Source organism: Centroberyx gerrardi, chromosome 2 (assembly GCF_048128805.1).
Source record: "Centroberyx gerrardi isolate f3 chromosome 2, fCenGer3.hap1.cur.20231027, whole genome shotgun sequence".
Lineage (NCBI taxonomy): Eukaryota > Metazoa > Chordata > Actinopteri > Beryciformes > Berycidae > Centroberyx > Centroberyx gerrardi.
In genome coordinates, this window is record NC_135998.1 from 37798635 (window position 1) to 37817939 (window position 19305).

The 19305-nt window shown below is 38.8% G+C and overlaps 1 protein-coding gene across 1 annotated transcript; it reads left to right on the forward strand.

The window, feature by feature from the left end:
* Positions 1-1833: 1833 nt before the first annotated feature.
* LOC139920915 (UDP-glucuronosyltransferase 2A3-like) lies at positions 1834-18563 on the forward strand. Its single transcript, XM_071911020.2, has 7 exons — positions 1834-2175; positions 9935-10424; positions 11468-11616; positions 14852-14983; positions 16578-16665; positions 17124-17343; positions 17988-18563. The coding sequence occupies exons 1-7, from the start codon at positions 1915-1917 to the stop codon at positions 18271-18273; spliced, it is 1626 nt and encodes a 541-aa protein (XP_071767121.2). The 5' UTR covers positions 1834-1914; the 3' UTR covers positions 18274-18563.
* The last annotated feature ends 742 nt before the right edge of the window (positions 18564-19305 follow it).

A 19305-nucleotide genomic window follows, 5' to 3' on the forward strand; every position in this document is an offset into this window, starting at 1 on the left:
ATCTATTACCTGTCTATATTATCTATTACCTGTCTGTATTATCTATTACCTGTCTGTATTATCTATTACCTGTCTATATTATCTATTACCTGTCTATATTATCTATTACCTGTCTGTATTATCTATTACCTGTCTATATTATCTGTTACCTGTCTATATTATCTGTTACCTGTCTATATTATCTGTTACCTGTCTATATTATCTGTTACCTGTCTATATTATCTGTTACCTGTCTATATTATCTATTACCTGTCTATATTATCTATTACCTGTCTATATTATCTGTTACCTGTCTGTATTATCTATTACCTGTCTATATTATCTGTTACCTGTCTATATTATCTATTACCTGTCTATATTATCTATTACCTGTCTATATTATCTGTTACCTGTCTATATTATCTATTACCTGTCTATATTATCTATTACCTGTCTATATTATCTATTACCTGTCTGTATCATGTTGCAGCTCAGCTGATTTTGGATCGATGGCAAAGGGAGAGGGAAGTTGGAGGACCTGAGTGAGATTGAAAACACAAGGTAAGTTTAAAATAGGCCAGCAATTTGAAAAATGAATCATACTAGGCTAAATGGGGAATCATACTAAATACTAAAAGTATTATACTACAGTATTATATAAGTAATCATACTAAACATGTATTCTATTACTGTATTATATAAGTAATCTTATCTTGTTGGTGTATATCAGTACCCCGCTGTAGGAGCACTGGGTGGAGCAGCAGTGATGAGTGCTGAGTGGACCGCGGTGAGACTGAAAACACAACAAGGTGTGTTTCAAATAACCAACCTGCTTGACATGCTATTCATGTTTCTGAGTTTATTAGAGATTTATTTAATGAATTCATTGCGGTAAATAAATGCATAGTAAAAAGACAAAAGATATATAAAATATATATATTTATATGTGTATAAATATATATGTGTTTTAATGTGTCCTGTCCTGTCTGGATGGGATGTGTTTTAATGTACCCTTTTTAATAAGCAGATTTCTGCTTAAGTCATTAAGATTACTTAGGCCCTCAGTTACCATGGGATTACTGAAACCATGAATTAAAGAAATGGTAGAAAATTAATCTAATCTGAATTTTGAAACATTCCTACCCTTCCCCTCCCTTTAAATATATCAATAAACATTAGGATGCGATTGCTCTTGACTATCATACAAGTTTTTATTTTTTTTAAACTACATACACATGTCGGTGTGCTATATAAATATTGTATATAAATATTGTAAATCAATGCAGTTATTGACTACTAATTACCAAAAATCGCAGTTCTGTCTCTCTGTATTTACGTTTTCAAATTGCCCGCCAAGTACTTCCTGGAACTATCTGAAGCTACCCCGTGAATCACGTGACGATCAAGCATTTTGGACTTCCGTTGACGCAACTCTCTCTCTATAAGGCTCTGGTTCCCCCCAGTAAAAACAAACCCTCCATTGCGTGTTACCACAGGTCACCAGAGATAGGAAAAAACACTGAAAGACCTCTCACTCCTGCCTCTGTTTCCCCTAATCAGAACTACAATTGATTGTGGAATTCTCTGTCCGTGTCTTGAACTTCAGCCTACAAATACAAAATATTTAAACCCTTATATTTTACGGGTGTTTGTCGGTGGGCGGGGCTACACTCTCAGTGTCCAATGAGCTCATGGACTGAGGCTTTATTTCCCTTAAACTCTGATCTTTGTACCCTTGGGAGAGACAAAGTCCTCTTTGCTTTCTCCGGACAGATTCCTGAGTTTACTTCCTGGTGTGTTTTCTCCCTCTGGAACGGCACGAAAAGAAGAGAAACGAGAGGGAAAAAAGAAAAGATAACAGAACAGAAGAAAAGAGGAAAAGCTCATCGAGAGAAGGCGGGAAAACAGCGAGGAAAGTCAGAAGAAACGAGCGACATGGCGTTTTTCCCGCTTCGTCTCCACTTCCTCTCCGTCTTCTTCTTTGTCTGTCTCCTTTCTGGTAGCGGCGGCGGCGTGGACGCCGGCCATGTTCTGGTCTTCCCCGGCGAGTACAGCCATTGGTTGAACATGCGGAGCATCATGGAGGCGCTGGCGGCGAGGAACCACTCTGTCACCGTTTTGGTCGGCAACGCCTCACCGACCGTCGACTACAACAACCCCCGCTACGCCGGGAAGTTCCGCTTCCGCGTTTTCCAGGTTTGGAATGGGGGGTTTGGAAAGGGTTTCGCATGTGTTTGGAATGGGTTTGGAATATTTTGAATGGGTTTTGAGTGTGTTTTGAATGGGTTTTCAATTGGTTTTGAGTGGGTTCAGAATTTAATGGGTTTTGGAAGTGTTTTTGAATGGGTTTTGCATGGATTTTCAAAGGATTATTATTTTGTTTGCATGTGTTTTGAATTGGTTTTGAGTGGTTGTTGAATTTAACGTGTTATGAAATGCATTTTGAATGGGTTTTGAATGTTTTGAATGGGTTTTGGGTGGGTTCAGAATAGAATGGGTTGTGAATGGATTGTTGCATCGTTTTTGAGTGGTTTCTCTTTCATAGCATTCGTTTCGATGTCTCACTATGGGAAACGCTCCCTCGCGTATCTTCAGAAGCATTTATTCCACTACACCGGCCCTGATTGGCTGGGCAGTCGTGACGTCTGCGTCAGCCCTACAAACAAAGATCCGTTGCTGACGTGTCCCAGGAACGTAACCGCTGCGACTTTTAACGTTGCAGTTACGTATTCCCAGAGGTAAAAATGTAAAAGTGAAGTTTCTGGTTATGTCGGCAGGACGTCACGGCGCAACGTTGCCTGAAAGTATCCCACATGTTACCACTACTTTTTAACGTCATCTCCCACTTGCACGTTGCAGCTACATCACGTCAGCCGTATAACGTTGCCTGTATGCCTCCCGTACTTTGACACTACTTTAAGGCTACACATTCTATTAATACGTGCAAGCTACGTTATCTGAATGTTGTAGAGGTCCTACTTCGACCTTATGGAATAATTTAAATACAATCAAACTTTGTATATTCCAGCTTTTATTGAACACATGCAGAATCCAGGCCTCATACAACTACATTAAAAGGATAGTTTGGTATTTTGAACCCTTTGAAACCTTTTTGAAAACCGAGCTTTCTGTCAATAATTGTGTTTGGATAGGAACTATTTTTTCTCACAGACGCCTTCCAAGCAGGTGTAAGCTCCATGTGAGCCAGAAGAATCCAAAAATAACTGCTGTCAGAAAGCTCGGTTTTGTAAAAAATTTTCAAGATAACATACTGACACCAGTATGATTATAACTGTGAGCATCCTGTTTTGCAAAACGTTTATCATAGTTTTCAAAGACTGTTGCGTATGCCCCTAGGTTTCTACTGCAGTAGAGTGGGAGGGGGGGACCGGTGTTACCGGACGGGCGGAGCAGGCAGCTAGAGAAGTTCTGGTTTCTACTAATAGGGATCATGACAGAAAACATGTTATTTGGGCCCAGGGTTCAAAATACCAAAAATATCAAAATAGCAAAAAAGTAAAGGTGTTGGTTTATTTCAGATATTTTAGCCAAAACAGGAGTCGAACGCGCCGAGTCCGCCCGCAATGCCACGTCATCCAACATGTGTGTGGACTCCTGTTTTGTCTAAAATATCTGAAATAAACCAACATCTTTACTTTTTCTTAACATAGATCATCTAGATGCAGTGTAATTACTAGTTTGGCTGTACTAGATATTTGATATATTCAGTATATATCTTTTTACAACCCTACTTTGCAAACCGGAAGAACTACAACTGTGGGCTGATTTGTATCAAGCTGCATGGCGCGGCTCTAGGGAATTGTAGTTTTAAAAAAATATTTGTGCTTTTCCTAGAATTGGAAGTTGTAAATACTGAATTGAGAGTACACTGAGGACTTTAACGGGATGGTAAACATATTTGTGTAATCAGATTTTAAATATCAAATTGTTAAATGGGTGAAAATTAATTTTAACATATTTTACCCATATTTGACAGCGCCCCCAGTTGTTGAGTATACTCACATGATAGCTGAGGTCCAGAGCTCTCTATAACAGTTGGTCCCATGTCTGTAACCCCTTTTGTTGCTGAATTATAAGCCTTCAAACATGCACCGAGGTCAAGGTTCAAAGGTCAGTATTTCAAAGCAGGAGCCATGTAGAATCTTCATACTGACACATGTTGCTCTCCAGGTCGAGACCTTTCCAACCATGGATTTGGTTTAACTTTACGACAAACAAACAAAAAGCTTCATTTTATATATTGGGCCTTGAAAGTGTTCTCTGAAACAAGGCCTGGGATGGCTTGTGTCCCTGAAATGAGAAAATAAAAACTTTGTCGTAGAGCTAAACCAAATCCATCGTTGGAAAGGTCTCGACCTGGAGAGCAACATGTGTCAGACGCGTTAGCGCACGCCCGGTCGCACGTTCTGCTGTATGGGTTTCCCCCATTGGCCTTGATTCCCCCCCACCCTGTTCAGGGTGAGGGGGAATCTCACTCATTCTACTCTAAAGTTTTGAAAGGGTATTGGAAGGTTTTAAGTGGGTACTTAATTTAATGGGTTTTAAATCGGTTTTAAATGGGTTTTGAATGAATTTTGAATGCTTTGGATTTCATTTTGTGTGTATTTTAAATTGGTTTTGAGTGGTTTCTGAGTGGCTTTGGATGTATTTTCAATGGATTTTCAATAATAATGATAATAATAATCTTTATTTATATAGCACCTTTCTTAACAAGGTTACAAGGTGCTTGTACAAGTAAAATAAAATGAAATACAGATAGAATGAAGTTAGAAAACATTAAAACAACATAATGCAAAAACACAACACCAATAGCCAGTGGAACAATAAGAGAAAACAATTATGAACAAGCAACAAAAGTATAGAAGAACTGGAAATGTGCATAGACTGTAAATACAAGTGCACCAAGCTGCTGCCTTAAGAGATTAAAAAATGGATTTTGAATCTTTTTTTGCATGTGTTTTGAATGGCTCTTGAGTGATTGTGTGTTATGAAAGTGTTTTGAATGGGTGTGTAATGTTTTGAATGGGTTTTGAGGGCGTTTTGCTTGTGTTTTAAATTGGTTTTGAGGGGGTTTGGAATTGAATAGGTCCTGAATTTAATGGGTTTGAATGGAGTCTCAATGGATTTTCAATGGGTGTAGAATTGTTTGTATATCAGTAGACAGAGAAGGGAATGCAGCTCATCACTTGTGGCTGATCCTCAAAAAAAAGAAGAATTGTAGAATTGTTTGTGTTTTGAATGAGTTTTGAACATAATGTGTTATGAATGTGTTTTAAACAGTGGCGTGCTGTCAAGGCCTGCAAGGCCTTCACTGCTGGCCTAATAGTGTTCAGAGAAAAGGGAAAAACGTGTTCAAGTAATGTAAAATTATAAAATAAAAATTCTAAGATTATTTACATCGTTCATAAATCATAATGTAAACTTACTATAGCAGTCCGGTGACTCTGCAATTGTCTGTTTTTTAGCCAATCAGATTTTTTTCCTGGTGTGTCTCTAGGTGAAACTGAAATCTGTTCTCCTCCCTCAACGCCTGCAGAATTTCTATTGAATCCATCCGTTCATAGAACTTGGTGTGAAGGGGGTGTGGGGGTATTTTGGATTGTCATTTTTTTTATCCAATCAAAATTTGATGTGTGTTGATTTGGGCGGGAGCCAGGCCTGCATGCAGGCCCTGGGTGACGTAGGTTCTTCGGCGGGAACTCTGGAATATAAAACGTCAGTCAGCGTAGTTAGCTTGGAGGAGTGTTAGTTAACGTTAGCTGGCGATTTGTTGGAGTAGCTTACTTTGTGTTAAAAATCATGGCAGAGGGAGGAGGAGGAGTGGATTTGGTAGCCGATTTAATGGCAAAACCATTTTCAAGGAGATCGTTTCAAGACAAGCTTGCTATCGTCCAGAACAGTCGGCCTACACCGGATTTACCAGCGCTTACCCAGCAAGGGAAAGGCTTTTTGAGCCGATTCCAGTCGGCCAACTTCCAGCGTTACCCGTGGCTAACTGGCTCAATGCAGAAGAACAAATTGTTTTGCTGGGATTGTCTTCTGTTTTCAGCCGACCTGTATGGTGTGTGGAACCACGTTGGATTTGGCAATTTGAGCTGCCTGAGCAAGGCAGCAACTCGACATCAGAGCACGGCAGGACACCTCCAAGCAACTGTCATGCTGAAAACGTTTGGGGACACAAGGGTTGACTTGCAGTTGGATGAACAGAGAAGGAGGGAAACTGAAATGCACAACGAAAGGGTAAAGAAAAATCGGGAAATACTGAAAAAGCTGATCAACTGTGTGATGTTCTTGGGGAAACAGGAGCTCCCTTTTAGGGGTCATGATGAGGGAAAGGAATCTGCTAATCGTGGCAACTATGTGGAGCTGCTCTCCTTTTTAGCTGAATATGACAAGGATCTACATTATCACCTCTCCACCAATAAAGTATTCACTGGCACATCAGGAAAAATACAAAACGATCTTATCACTGCCATAGCTGATGTGATGGGAGAGGAGATAAAACGGGAGATCAAGAAAGCAAAGTTTGTAGGAGTTATGGTGGATGAGACCACCGATGCCAGCAATGCGGTCCAGCTGTCTCTTGTGCTCCGTTATGTGACATGACCATGGTGTAAAGGAGAGGTTCGTCAGGTTTGATGATGTCACCGCCGGGAAACGGGCAGATGATATTGCAGCTTTGATTGTTGGATTCCTGGAGGAGTATGAGTGCTTAGACAAGGTTGTGGCCCAGTGTTATGACGGTGCCGCTGTTATGGCCTCAAGTTTAAATGGTGTGCAAGCCAAAGTGAAAGAGAGAGCTCCTTTGGCCTTATTCATCCACTGTTATGCACATACATTAAATCTGGTTCTCACGCAAGGAATGTCCAAGTTCAGAGAGTGCAAAATATTCTTCTCTACTCTCAACGGTCTTTCTGCATTTTTCTCCCGGTCACCTAAGCGCTCCCAAGTGCTTGACGAGATTTGTCAAAGACGGCTACCTCGCGTGGCACCAACAAGGTGGCTCTACACTTCGCGACTGGTTGGCACCGTGTCTGAGAAGAGAGATGCCCTAAAGGAGGTGTTTGAACACATAGTAGAGCATCATGGCGAATATGACAGCGATACTGTAAACAGCGCCGATGGATACATTACACATCTGGAAAACTTCGAATTCAACTTCTTGCTCTCCACTTTCCACGGGATTTTTGACCACTCAGATGTTCTCTTTGGACTGCTTCAGAACAAAGCCCTGGATATCCAATTCTGCTTAGACAGAATCAATGAGTTTTGTCAGGCCGTTGAGAGGGAAAGACAGCAATTTGGTGACATCTATGAGTCCACTGTGCGTAAAACAGGTGCGCCAAGCACAAGGAGAGCTCATGCCCAAGAGGACATTCAGGCAAAATACCAACAATTACACAGTGACATTTTGGACAGAATTCTCAGCCAGACAAGGAACAGATTTAAAGACCATGAGAAACTTGCATTCCTTTCTCTCCTTGACGCACAGCGTTTCCAAACATTCCCAAATGAGGCCTTCCAGAGCCTTACGCAGAGCCACGGAACCCTGTTCGACTTACTGAGAACCGAGCTCACTGTTGTGTATGCCATGCCCGGCTTCCAAGGGAAAAGCCCCGTTGACCTCCTGTCTTTCCTTCAGCAAAAAGACCTCAGCGACAGCCTGTGTGAACTTTACGCACTCACCTGTTTGGCTGTAACAATTCCAATGTCAACTGCGTCTGTTGAGAGGACCTTCTCAGCGCTTAAACGTATAAAGACGTATTCAAGGAATACAACAGGACAGGGTCGACTCTCAGCACTGGCTACCATTGCCATTGAAAAGGAACTGTTATTGGACATGAAAGCCAAGAACGAACTTTATGACCGCGTAATTGACCGCTTTCTCCAAAAAGAAAGGAGAATGGATTTCATCTTCAAGTAGAACAGCACTGGTGAGTTCATTTTATGCTTCTTGTGAATTTACGCCCATGATTAGCTCAGGTGTTAAGTTAAGACCCAGCGGCCCGGCTGGTTGTGTACTACTGTATGCGCGTTTTCTTGTGCACCATTTGGAACAGTTTTCTTTGCGAGAGGATTGTGCGTAATGTGTGGATGAGTAGGCTACCACTTATTCATTCATTGATTGCTTTTGCTACTCGTGCTTCATTATGGTGTTTCAGTTTCAAGGTGAAATAAAATGATTTAGTGATGGTCGGTGTGTCATTTGGAACAGATTTCTTTGATAGAATAATTATACTAAAATCATGTGTACTAGTGCGTCATTGTCCTTTTTCCCGTAGATTGTTTTTGGAATTTTGCTTCAGTCTTACTTAGTGTTCCAGTGGCCCGGTTGGAGAGAGAGAGAATGACTGTGTGTGTGTGTGTGTGTGTTTGATGTTGCACAAGTAATATGTCAGTGGTAACATTGTTTCTCCGTGCGTAATAGTCTGGTGCGGTGATAGTGGTTTGTGTGGGATTAGGATTTTTTGGGGAACCCATTGAAGGCCTAGGTCTCAAATGCACGGTCCGCTACTGGTTTTAAATGATTTATATGATGATTTTGAGTGGGTTTTGAATGTTCTGAATTGGTTTTCAGTGGATTCAGAATTTAATGGGTTGGTAATGGGTTTTGCATGGATTTTCCATTGATTTTCAATGGATTGTAATTTCTTTTGCATGCGTTTTGAATAAGTTTTAGTGGTTGTTCAATTTAATGTTATGCAAGTGTTTTGAATGGGTTTGGAATGTTTTGAATGTGTTTTTCAATTGGTTTTGAGTGGGTTCTGAATTTAATGAGTTTTAGATGTGTTTTTGAATGGGTTTTGCATGGATTTTCAATTGGTTTTCAAAGGACAGTGTTGGACGAGGAATTCATGCTAAACCCTAAGAATCCATTCTTCGATAAAATATATATTGACGATATTATACTTTTTTTTTATTCAACTGAGCAGGAACTTCTACAGTTCCATGAATATGTTAATTCAATAAAAGAAAACTTCAAACTACCATAAATTTTCTAGATCTCAAGATCACTAAAATCTTGAGGAAGAGGACTTCCAAACAAAAGCAGGAGAGATGCGATCAAGGTTTATAGAAAGGGGATGCAAACCACATCTTCTTAACAAATCCATGGAAAAAGCAAAGTCATTGGACAGAAAAAATCTTCTGCAACCGTGTACCAGACTTTCCAAAAATGATGATTCAATTTACTTTTCTTTTTTTTTTGCACGTGTTTTCAAATGGTTTTGAGCGGTTATCAAATTTAATGTATGAATGTGTTTTGAATTGGTTTTGAGTGGGTTCAGAATAGAATGTGTTTTGAATGGATTTTCAATGCGTTTTGAATTTTTTGCATGTGTTTTATATGTGTTTTGAGTGGGTTTTGAATGAGTTTGTGTATGTTTTCAATGGGTATTTTAAGGTTTCAAATGGATTCTGAATGTAATGGGTTTTGAGTGGATGTTGAGTGGCTTTTGAATCTGTTTAAAGTGAGTTTTGAATTGCTTTTGAGAGAGTTTTGAATCTCTTTTTTGTGAATTTTGAATGGCTTTTGAGAGCATTTTTAATCAGTTTTGAGTGAGTTGTGAATTACTATTGACTGGCCTTTGAATCTAGTTTGAATTTTGAATCGCTATTGAGTGAGTTTGTTTTGAGTGAGTTTTGAATCATGTTCAAGTGAGTTTGAATCCGTTTTTAATGAGTTTTGAATCGCTTTTGACAGTTTGGTTTTGAGTGAGTTTTGAATCCTGAATTTCCCCTAGGGGATCAATAAAGTGCAATCTTATCTTAATCACTTTTAAATTAATTTAGAATCAATTTTGAGTGAGTTTGGTTTTGAGTGAGTTTTGAATCACTTTTGAATGGCTTTTAAATCACTTGAGTTTTGAATCCATTTAAACTGAATTTGGAACAGCTCTTAAATGTGTTTTGAACGCATTTTTCCTTCTCCCAGGTGCCGTTCACCCGAGCCGAGATGCAGGGCTTCAGTGAGGATTTCATCCACTACACCTTGTTTGAATCGCAGAACGCCTCGCTGCTCCAGAACTACCTGAAAATGCGCGACTTTATGGACCGAGCAATGGGGCTGCAGCTGATGCAGTACAATGCCATTCTGCGAAACGCCACGCTGATGGCGTCGCTGAGGGCTGCCGGCTTCGATGCCGTCCTCAGCGACCCCATGATGCTTTGCACCGACCTGCTGGCCGACCTGCTGGGCCTGCCGCTGGTCATTTCGCTGCGGTTTTCCCTTGGCGCGGTGGTAGAGCGGCACTGCGGCCACGCACCAGCACCGGCGTCGTTCGTCCCGGCGCCGCCGCTGTCTTACAGCGACCACATGACGTTCACAGAGCGGCTGGTCAACATGGTGACCTACGTTCTGTTCTCGGCGGTGACGGAGGTATTGTGGAGGCTGACGCTGGATCCATACTACAGCGAGATCAAAGGTGAGACGAAAAAAGGAAAAAACAAATTTGAAAGTAAAAAATATATAATTGAAAGTATCCTCCATCACCCCCATCACCAGGACCGAGCGCCGCCCCTTGGGGGACAGAACATTTGCCATCGCTGCCCCGACCCTCTGGAACTCCCTCCCTCCACACCAGAAACTCGGACTCACTCCCTTCATTCAAAAATAAACTCAAAACCCACCTTTTCAAAAAGGCCTACAATATCTGACTCCCACTGCCTCTCCAGAACTGAAATGCACACTCTTGTCATTATTTTATCATCTTCATTTATTATCATCACTTTTGTATCAGTTTTTTGTTTGATTTTATATATTTCTTTTATTTTCCTCTAGCTGTTGTAAAGTGTCTTTGAGTACTATGTAAAGCGCTTACAAATAAAATGTATAGTCAGAGAAAATAACTACAAAAACAAAAGAATAAAAGATAAACGTGCCAAAAAAATGACAGAATAGAGCAAAAAATGACAAGGAAAGATAGAAAAATGTCAGAAGAGTAACAAAAGACGACCAAAACTAAAGAAAAATGTCAGAATAGTGTGCAAAAAAGTCAGAATTGAGTAAAAAAACAACAGCAAAACGTCACTGGGTTCGACCCATGATGCTTTGCGACGACCTGTCAAGTCATTTTTAAAGTTAAAAAAAGTTTTGAAAGTGAAACAAATACATTTTGAAAGTGAAAAAGAATGTTGTAATAGTGAAAACAGCAGGTTTGAAAGCGAAAACAATATTTTAGAACATGACAAAATCGTTTTGTCATGTTCAAAGTGAAACAGACAGGTTTGACAATGGAATAAGTCAGTGTTAAAGTGAAAAAAAAATAATTAAAAGGTTTTTGAAAGTGAAATTTAATGTTTTGAAAGTGAAAAATGTTTTGAAAGTGAAATTAAGTTTTGAAAATGAAAAAAGTCATTTTAAAAGTCATTTTTAAAGTATAAAAAATGTTTGGTCCTCTCTTCAAACCTTTTTTGAACTGTCAAAATAAAGGTACCCTACTAACGCCTTCACTTCCTGTCCACACAGGAAGTCCCACCTCCCTCTGCGAGATCATCGGGAAAGCCGACATCTGGCTGATCCGAACTTTCTGGGACTTGGACTATCCGCGGCCATTCCTGCCCAACTTTAAATTTGTAGGTGGTTTGCACTGCAAACCGGCCAATCAGCTGCCAGAGGCAAGTTTTGAAGTGATATTTCACCCCAAAAATGAAAATTCAATTTTTTTTTAAATTCCATAAAAATCATGTTTAGCATTGGCTTGGTAGCATGTTTGGGTTAGCCTTGTGTTAGCATTAGCTTGTTAGCATTAGCTTGGTAGCATGAGTGAACATTAGTGAGTCAGAATTTGTTTGCACACTTGTTTGGTAATATGACTTAGAGCCCGCCTAAGTGTCTAGTAGAAATATTGAGGTAGCCTTGTGCTAGAATTTGTTTGCAGATTAAGCAGCAACCATACCTAAAGCCCAAATGTGGCCTCTGATTAATCGTGCGACTCATGGTGCGTTCCACTGGAAGTTGGAGGTCGGTAGTTCAGAGTTGGAACTAAATATAAATGCGTTCCAGTGCGTCTTCTCTGGAAAACACGGACGCAACAGCCTTTACCCGTTAACGTTAACGTTAACGGCAGCTATCTGACAGCTCGTTACGTTAGCAGGCGAGTTCATACAGCAAAGACTTCTATCTACTAACGAAGCACAAGTCACCGAATTACGTTACAAATGGAAACTACAAAGTTGTTACAACACATTTTCATAACACAAAAACTACATATCAAGTAAAATCAAGTTTTATTAAGTACAGATTGATGCCGTGACGTCAGCTGTGTTTATGTCGGAGAACTCGGGGCGGAAAGAATTTTGTCCGACTTTCCGACCGGGAACTCCGACTTGAACGACCGTTCCTTTGCACTCTTCCGTGTCGGAAGTCGTTTTTCTCCGAGTTCTGAGCACAGTGGGATGCAGCTTTAGATAAACATTGAGGGCGACCGGACAGCTGAGCGGCCCCGGCATTCATTAAGAAGCCGCCGGACGAGCCGGCAGAGCCGGTCAGACTTAGCTTTGCCTAAGCAGATACAATGTGGATATGCAGACTGCTGAGTCGGTCGGTATCTGCTCTCTGCTTTGGCGAGTGTAGGATGTAACTTTCATAGTGTGTGACTTGGTAGGGTTTAGATGTAGTGTGTAACTTAATGTTCTGAATAGAAATGGATATTGATGGTAGTGTGTGGTAGAAAATCAACCCTTGTGCTATAACTTACTAGGCCAGAGGTCCTGCTTGTCAGGATGGCTCCGTTGTGACCATGGACGCTCTAAGTTAAAACATAACGTGTCTCTTTGGGGGTTTATCTTTATCACTGTCTGTAGTAGGTTACAGACAGTGGTTAGTGTCAGTAGCCACTGTCTGTAGTAGGTTACTGCACAGATTCAGCAGAGGCTACATTTGGTACTATTTAGCTATTAGCAAAGCAGCAATGTGATAACAAGCTAAGGTTAAATAGAGAACTGTTTTAAGATATCAACAACAGTACACAAGCTTAGCTAGATACATATATAGCTAACTAGCAAACTAAGGTGGCTATCTTAGATACTAGTCACATACAAAATGTAATAAAACGGTCTCCAGCAACATACTGTACCATTGCAACATGTTTGTCCAGTCCAGCGTTAGCTGTGGGTAAACTGCCTCTAGCAGCACAGCAGGAAGCAGAGAACAGAACAGTGACAGAAAAACAAACACACCTCAAGCTAGCTCCGCCCACCTGAGATCTTCCATTTTCCAGTTCACACAGACAAAGAAGACGGATGAGGCGTGTCCTGGTGGCTCAGTGGTCTAAAGTGTGCCGTGTAAATGCGATGATCCGGGTTTGAATCTGGTCCAGTACCTTTGTTGCATGTCCTCAGTCTTTCCTGTCTTTCTCTACTTTGATCTGTCCAATAAAGGCAAAAATGCCAAAAGCGTACTCTTAAAAGAAGACAAATGAGTGTCAGAGCTGCAATGTCCATTGGTGATACTCTGAAAGACAACAGAAAAGCTGTACAACTTTCATTCAACTGTTAAAAAACTAATGATTGGCCACTAGGCACACAGACCAGCAACAAACAGTAAATGCTTAGTTGAAAAAGGAAACTATTTACCTTGGTTGAGCTATCTATAGCTTTACCTGTTGGAATGGCTCCCTCTTTAATTGACTGACAGCTGTTGACACATTGATTTGGCAGGCAAGTGCGTGTTTTTAATTGCATTTGCTGTATTTTATGTCTATAACAGTTTTGTTGACATTATTAATATTTGAAAACAATACAGCAAAACAGGCCCATGTGATACACAATGGGTTAGAAGGCCTTGTTCTCCATCTACAAATTAAACTCTTCAAGAATGTAAGTGAAAATTTTCCAAATTTATATGGCCAAAAAATCCAGATTGGAAATTTCACTGGTAATTGAAAAATATTTGAATCAGTGGTCAAACCTATCTTGTAAAATAAAATGGTGCTATTTGAAGAAGGTCTCGTATAAACTGACTTTCAAACTTTCAAAACACTGTTTGTGTGTCTGCAGACTCATGTATATACATAGTATAGTATACATGTGTATTGAAACACTTCAAACTGGGTCCAGCTCCGAAACCCAGCTCCGTACTTCCTCTTCTGTTCAACTCCAACCAGCACCGCAGGCTCCAGCTGTTGGGGAGTTGGTTCCCTGTAGCTTTAGATTAAGCCATAGCTGTTAATGAAGAATATATTTTAAAACCAATGTTTATTTAAAAGTTTTAATGTAGGCTACATTAAAGTCGAGTGAGCAACACAGGTTATATAGCCTTGACTACACTGTTAGAAGAGGGAGTACGGAGACAGCAGTTATCAGGTTCTGAAACACCATAAGCAGTGCTATGCAGCTTTTTTACCATAAAATCCACCAAACTACTTCCATACTTTCCCTCACTTTTCACAATAAAAGCCACCAAATTCCACCAGCAGTCTTCCTTTCCTTTCATAATAAAAGCCACCATCCAAAGCCAACTAATATTTTTGTTTTGCTGATCTCCATTTGTGATGATGATGATGATGATTTTTTCCTTTCTTTCACAATTAAAGCATCTCCCTCCATACAGTTTCCTCTCTTTCACAGTAAAAGCCACCAACATCCATACTTTCTCATTTTTTTCACAAAAGCCACTAAATTCCATAATTTTTCCTTACCTTCTCAATAAGTTTCTCTGAGTTTCTCTAATGATGATGATAATAACGATGAAACAAACGATGAAAATAATGATGATGATAATTTCAGAATAAAAGCCACCAAACCTCCATATTTTCTCCTTGTTTTCACAATAAAAACCACCTAACAAACTTTTTTCCCTGGGCTCTGACGATAATAATAATGATGATGACAATAACAATGCTTCTTTCAGGAAATGGAGGAGTTCGCTCAGAGTTCGGGCGACGACGGCCTGGTAGTTTTCTCGCTGGGCTCCATGGTGACGAACCTGACGAAGGAGCGGGCTGATGTCATCGCCGCCGGCCTCGCACGTCTTCCACAGAAGGTCCAAAGCTCCGCCTTTCTCTGCTGCGTTCAGGAAGCGGATTCTTCCCCAAATTCTCCCAGACGTTTTCACATTTTTCCACCATTTCCCCAGCATTTTCCACCCAAAATACCCCGAAAATCGGCAAAAAATCAGGGAAAATAACCCAACTTTTTGCAAGTTGGATGATTTTATTCTCCTTACAACAATAAAAGCCGCTAAATTCTCCACACTTTTCCTCCCTTTCACAATAAAAGCCACCAAACTACCTCCATACTTTTCCGTCCAAAGTTCAGGGGAAAATGGGGGAAAAATTGGAAGAATCAAAAGAGAAAAAATCATGGAAAAATTGGGGATAAACAATTTGTCCTAAGTCAGATGATGATTTTTAAATTGATGATGATGAATTTTAAACAAAGTTTGGAAAAATTACGTTTCTAGCATAAAAATTTCGCAAGTTGGACGATGATGTAGGGGAAAATTTGTCACCTGAGTTTCTGAGTTTTGACACAATTAGAACCTTCTAAAAATAATAATTTCTTTTTTTATAAGAATTATATTTGGAAAAATTTGATTCCAACATGGAAATTTCACAAATGTTTTTTTAAACTTGGGTTTCCTTCTTGCAATATAAATTTGAATTCATGTTGTGTTCAAGTGTTGAAATACTTTGGAAAAATTAATTTCCAGCGTGGAAATTTCGCAAGTCGGACTTGAGTTTCCAAGTTTTGACACAATTAGAACCTTCTTAAAATGGTGGGAAAATTTTGAATTTTGCTGCATTGAGGTCCTGGTGGACAAATTGGGAACAATGAGTTTCTGGCATGGAAATTTTGCAACTTGGATGATTTTTTTTCTTCCTGCATTTCCTAGCTAAGATGCAATAAAAAACTTTTTTGCTGCATTTAAGTGTTATCAGACATCGGAAAAATGAGTTTCCGATGTGGAAATTTTGCAAGTTGAGTGATGATGGTTTTTGCTACTTGGATTTCCTAGTTAAGCTGCAATAAAAACATTTTTTACAAGAATTATATTAGAATTTATGTTGCATTTAAGTGTTATTAGATAGCGGGAAAAATTAGTTTCTGACAATTTCGCAAGGTGAACAATGATGTCTGGAAATGATTTTGTTACCCGAGTTTCTGAGTTTTGATGTAATGACGTTCTCTAAAATGGCGGGAAAATTTTTAAATTATATTGCATTCAGGTGCTAATGGACAAATCGGGAAAAACAAGTTTCCGGCATGAAAATTTTGCAAGATGGATGATGATTTTTTTTATTATAATTTAGGATTTATCTTAATACTACGTATAATTATAATTTTCTAAATAAGATTCCCTATTTTTTCCACAAATTCTGTCACAATAATGCAATATTACATATTTATTGCGATTAAGACGATAAACCATAATACTGATGACTGACGAAAAATTGGAAAAATATATTAACGCGCTTAAAATCCAGATGTGCTCATTTTCAATCTTTATTTTGAAACAGAAAATACAGTTTTGATACTTTTGATTATATTTATTCCAATTATGTTTATTATAATTTTCTGTATTCTACAACTTTTTAAAAACTTTTTAAAATAATTTTTGTAAATTTTTTTCCTAGGTGATATGGAGGTACAAGGGAGAAAAGCCCGCCACTTTGGCGCCAAACACAAAGATCTATCATTGGATCCCGCAAAACGACTTGCTGGGTAAAAATTTATGATTTTAAATTGACTATTTTTTGTAAAATTTCTGACGTTTTGACACATTAACATAGTTTTTTATATATCTAATGTATACAAATATTACTCTTTCCAGTTCTGTATGGAGCTAATTTTGTGCTTTTATTTTGAGGGAGAGTAAACTTTTGAAACTAAAAAAGTACATAAAAAAATACATGTTCCTTCCTTTCACAATAACAGCCACCAAACTCCCTCTGTACTTTTCCTCCTTTTCACAATAAAAGCCACCAAACACCGCCATGATTTGCACTCCCTTTGACAATAAAAGCCTCAACGCTTTATCATTTTTTCACTTTAAAAACCTTTTGTCCCCATGCAAACCCTTTCTTCCTTTTCACAATAAAATCTACTAGACGCCTCTATGATTTTCACTCCCTTTCACAATAAAAGCCACCTCCTTGTGTCATTTTTTTCCTCTTCCTCAGGCCATCCGAAGACCAAAGCCTTCATCACGCACGGTGGCGCCAATGGCCTTTATGAGGCCATCTACCACGGCGTCCCATTGGTCGGAATCCCGCTTTCCGCCGACCAACCAGGCAACATCCTGCGTATGGTGAGCCGAGGCGCCGCTGTCTCATTGGACTTCAGTAGTATGACGTCTGAGGACCTAGAGGAGGCCATCAAAACTGTCATCGGCGACCTGTCGTAAGTAGTAGGAGGGTTGATGATGTCACAATGGGCAGTGATGTCAGAAAAATGTCAGGAAATGGGAAAATTATGAAATTAAATAAAATTAATTAAAATGAAATTAAAAATGTCCTCTACAAAAAGATTAAATCAAATGAAATCAAATTAAAAATGTAATCTATGGTATTCTATTGGTTATAGTAATTTTGACTGTAATTTTATCAGAATGTCATATCATTTCTATAGTCATCTCATGATTTAATCTTACGTTTTTCCAATGACTGATTGATTTTTTGTCATTTCTATAGTATTTTTTATATTATTTAAATTATTACATTTATTTTTATAGTAACTTCTGTAGTCATTTTGTTTGTAACTTTTTCATTATTATGATTCTTTGATACTAATTTCTACAGTCATTTTCATAGTAATGTTTTATTGTATTGTAATTTTTAAATGATTACAGTAATTTCTTCTCTATTTTTATGTAATTTTTATGATTGCAGTTATTTCTAGTTATTTTTTATGTTTTTTTTTATTGTAAGTTATTTCTATAATGTTTTTGTGATTTTGTTTATTTCTATGGTAATTCCAAAAGTATTTTTTTATTCTATAGTAGCTTTTTATTGTAATTTTTCACAGTATTTCTGTTGTCTTCCCAGCTACAAGTCCAGCATACAGCGTCTGTCGGCTCTGCAGCGCGACCAGCCAGTGGCACCGCTGGACACCGCCGTCTTTTGGATCGAGTTTGTGATGCGTCACGGAGGCGCACGGCACCTTAGGGTGCAGTCGCACCATCTGAACTGGTTCCAGTACCACAGCCTGGACACCTGCGCCGCCCTGCTGGCTGTACTCTGTACTACCATTTTTATTTTTTATAAAAGTCTTCAGTTTTGTCTGCAAAAATGTTTTTCTAAGAGGAGTGAACAGAGGGAAAAGACGGAGTGACAAGAATAAAAAAAAATGATTATACTGTGAAAAATGATGTACTCCAAAAATTAAGTAATCATAATAATGAAAAAAAGTAAAAACAAAATTACTACAGAAGTTACTATAAAAATAAATGTAATTACTAAAGAAATACAAAAGATACTATAGAAATTACTATTTTTGTCAATGACTAGTTACGACAAATTTACAAAGAAATTGCAAAAAAGGTGAAATAAGATGAAATGCCTATAGAATTTATACCTTTCTGATAAAATTACAATCAAAATGACTATAGAACCGTAATCAAAAATTGCTATAAAAAATGTCTATAGAAAAAACCGTGATCATGAAAAAATGACATAAAAAATACTATAAAAGTTACTACAGCAATGGCTTTTTTTTATTTGTCTTTCTTGCTAACAAAGCTGAGACCAGCTCCCTTAATGGGACTCAGTGGGAATACAGGGTGCAGGATGGCCTGTTCACCAGAAGTCTTCAGCACAGTTTGGGATATGGATCATTTATGGATGACATTAGAGTACAGTTCTTGAAGTTTCAGAGAAAATAAAAATCATCTCCCTCCCATCACAGTTTGGGAAAAGACAGAATTTGAAATATTTATGAGTTTTTCCTCTCATAGTAAAAAAACTGGACTGGAAAACCCCACTGAAACTGTACCTTTCTGGATTTTCAATTATAGTGATTGGAAAGGTATGATTTATATTTTGTTCTCTTTAATGATACATGCAGCACGGAGAAAAGTGAACACAGTTGGAATGGTGCAGTTAGACAAGGCAGAGAGGTGCGACCAAGTCAACTTCCAGTTTAAATATGGTTCATTTCAACTGGATTATGCACACTTGGTACTTTCTGTACTAGGGGCAATGTTGTTGGTAGTGAATGTCTCACCGCGTATTGATTTGTAAAAAGTCAGTCTCAAGTCTTGAGGCACAAGTCTCAAATCAAGTCTCAAGTCTAAATGTAGAACAGCAAGTCAAGTCAGAACAAATCAAGAGTCCAGTATCAATTTAATATCTTAAAGAAAACTAA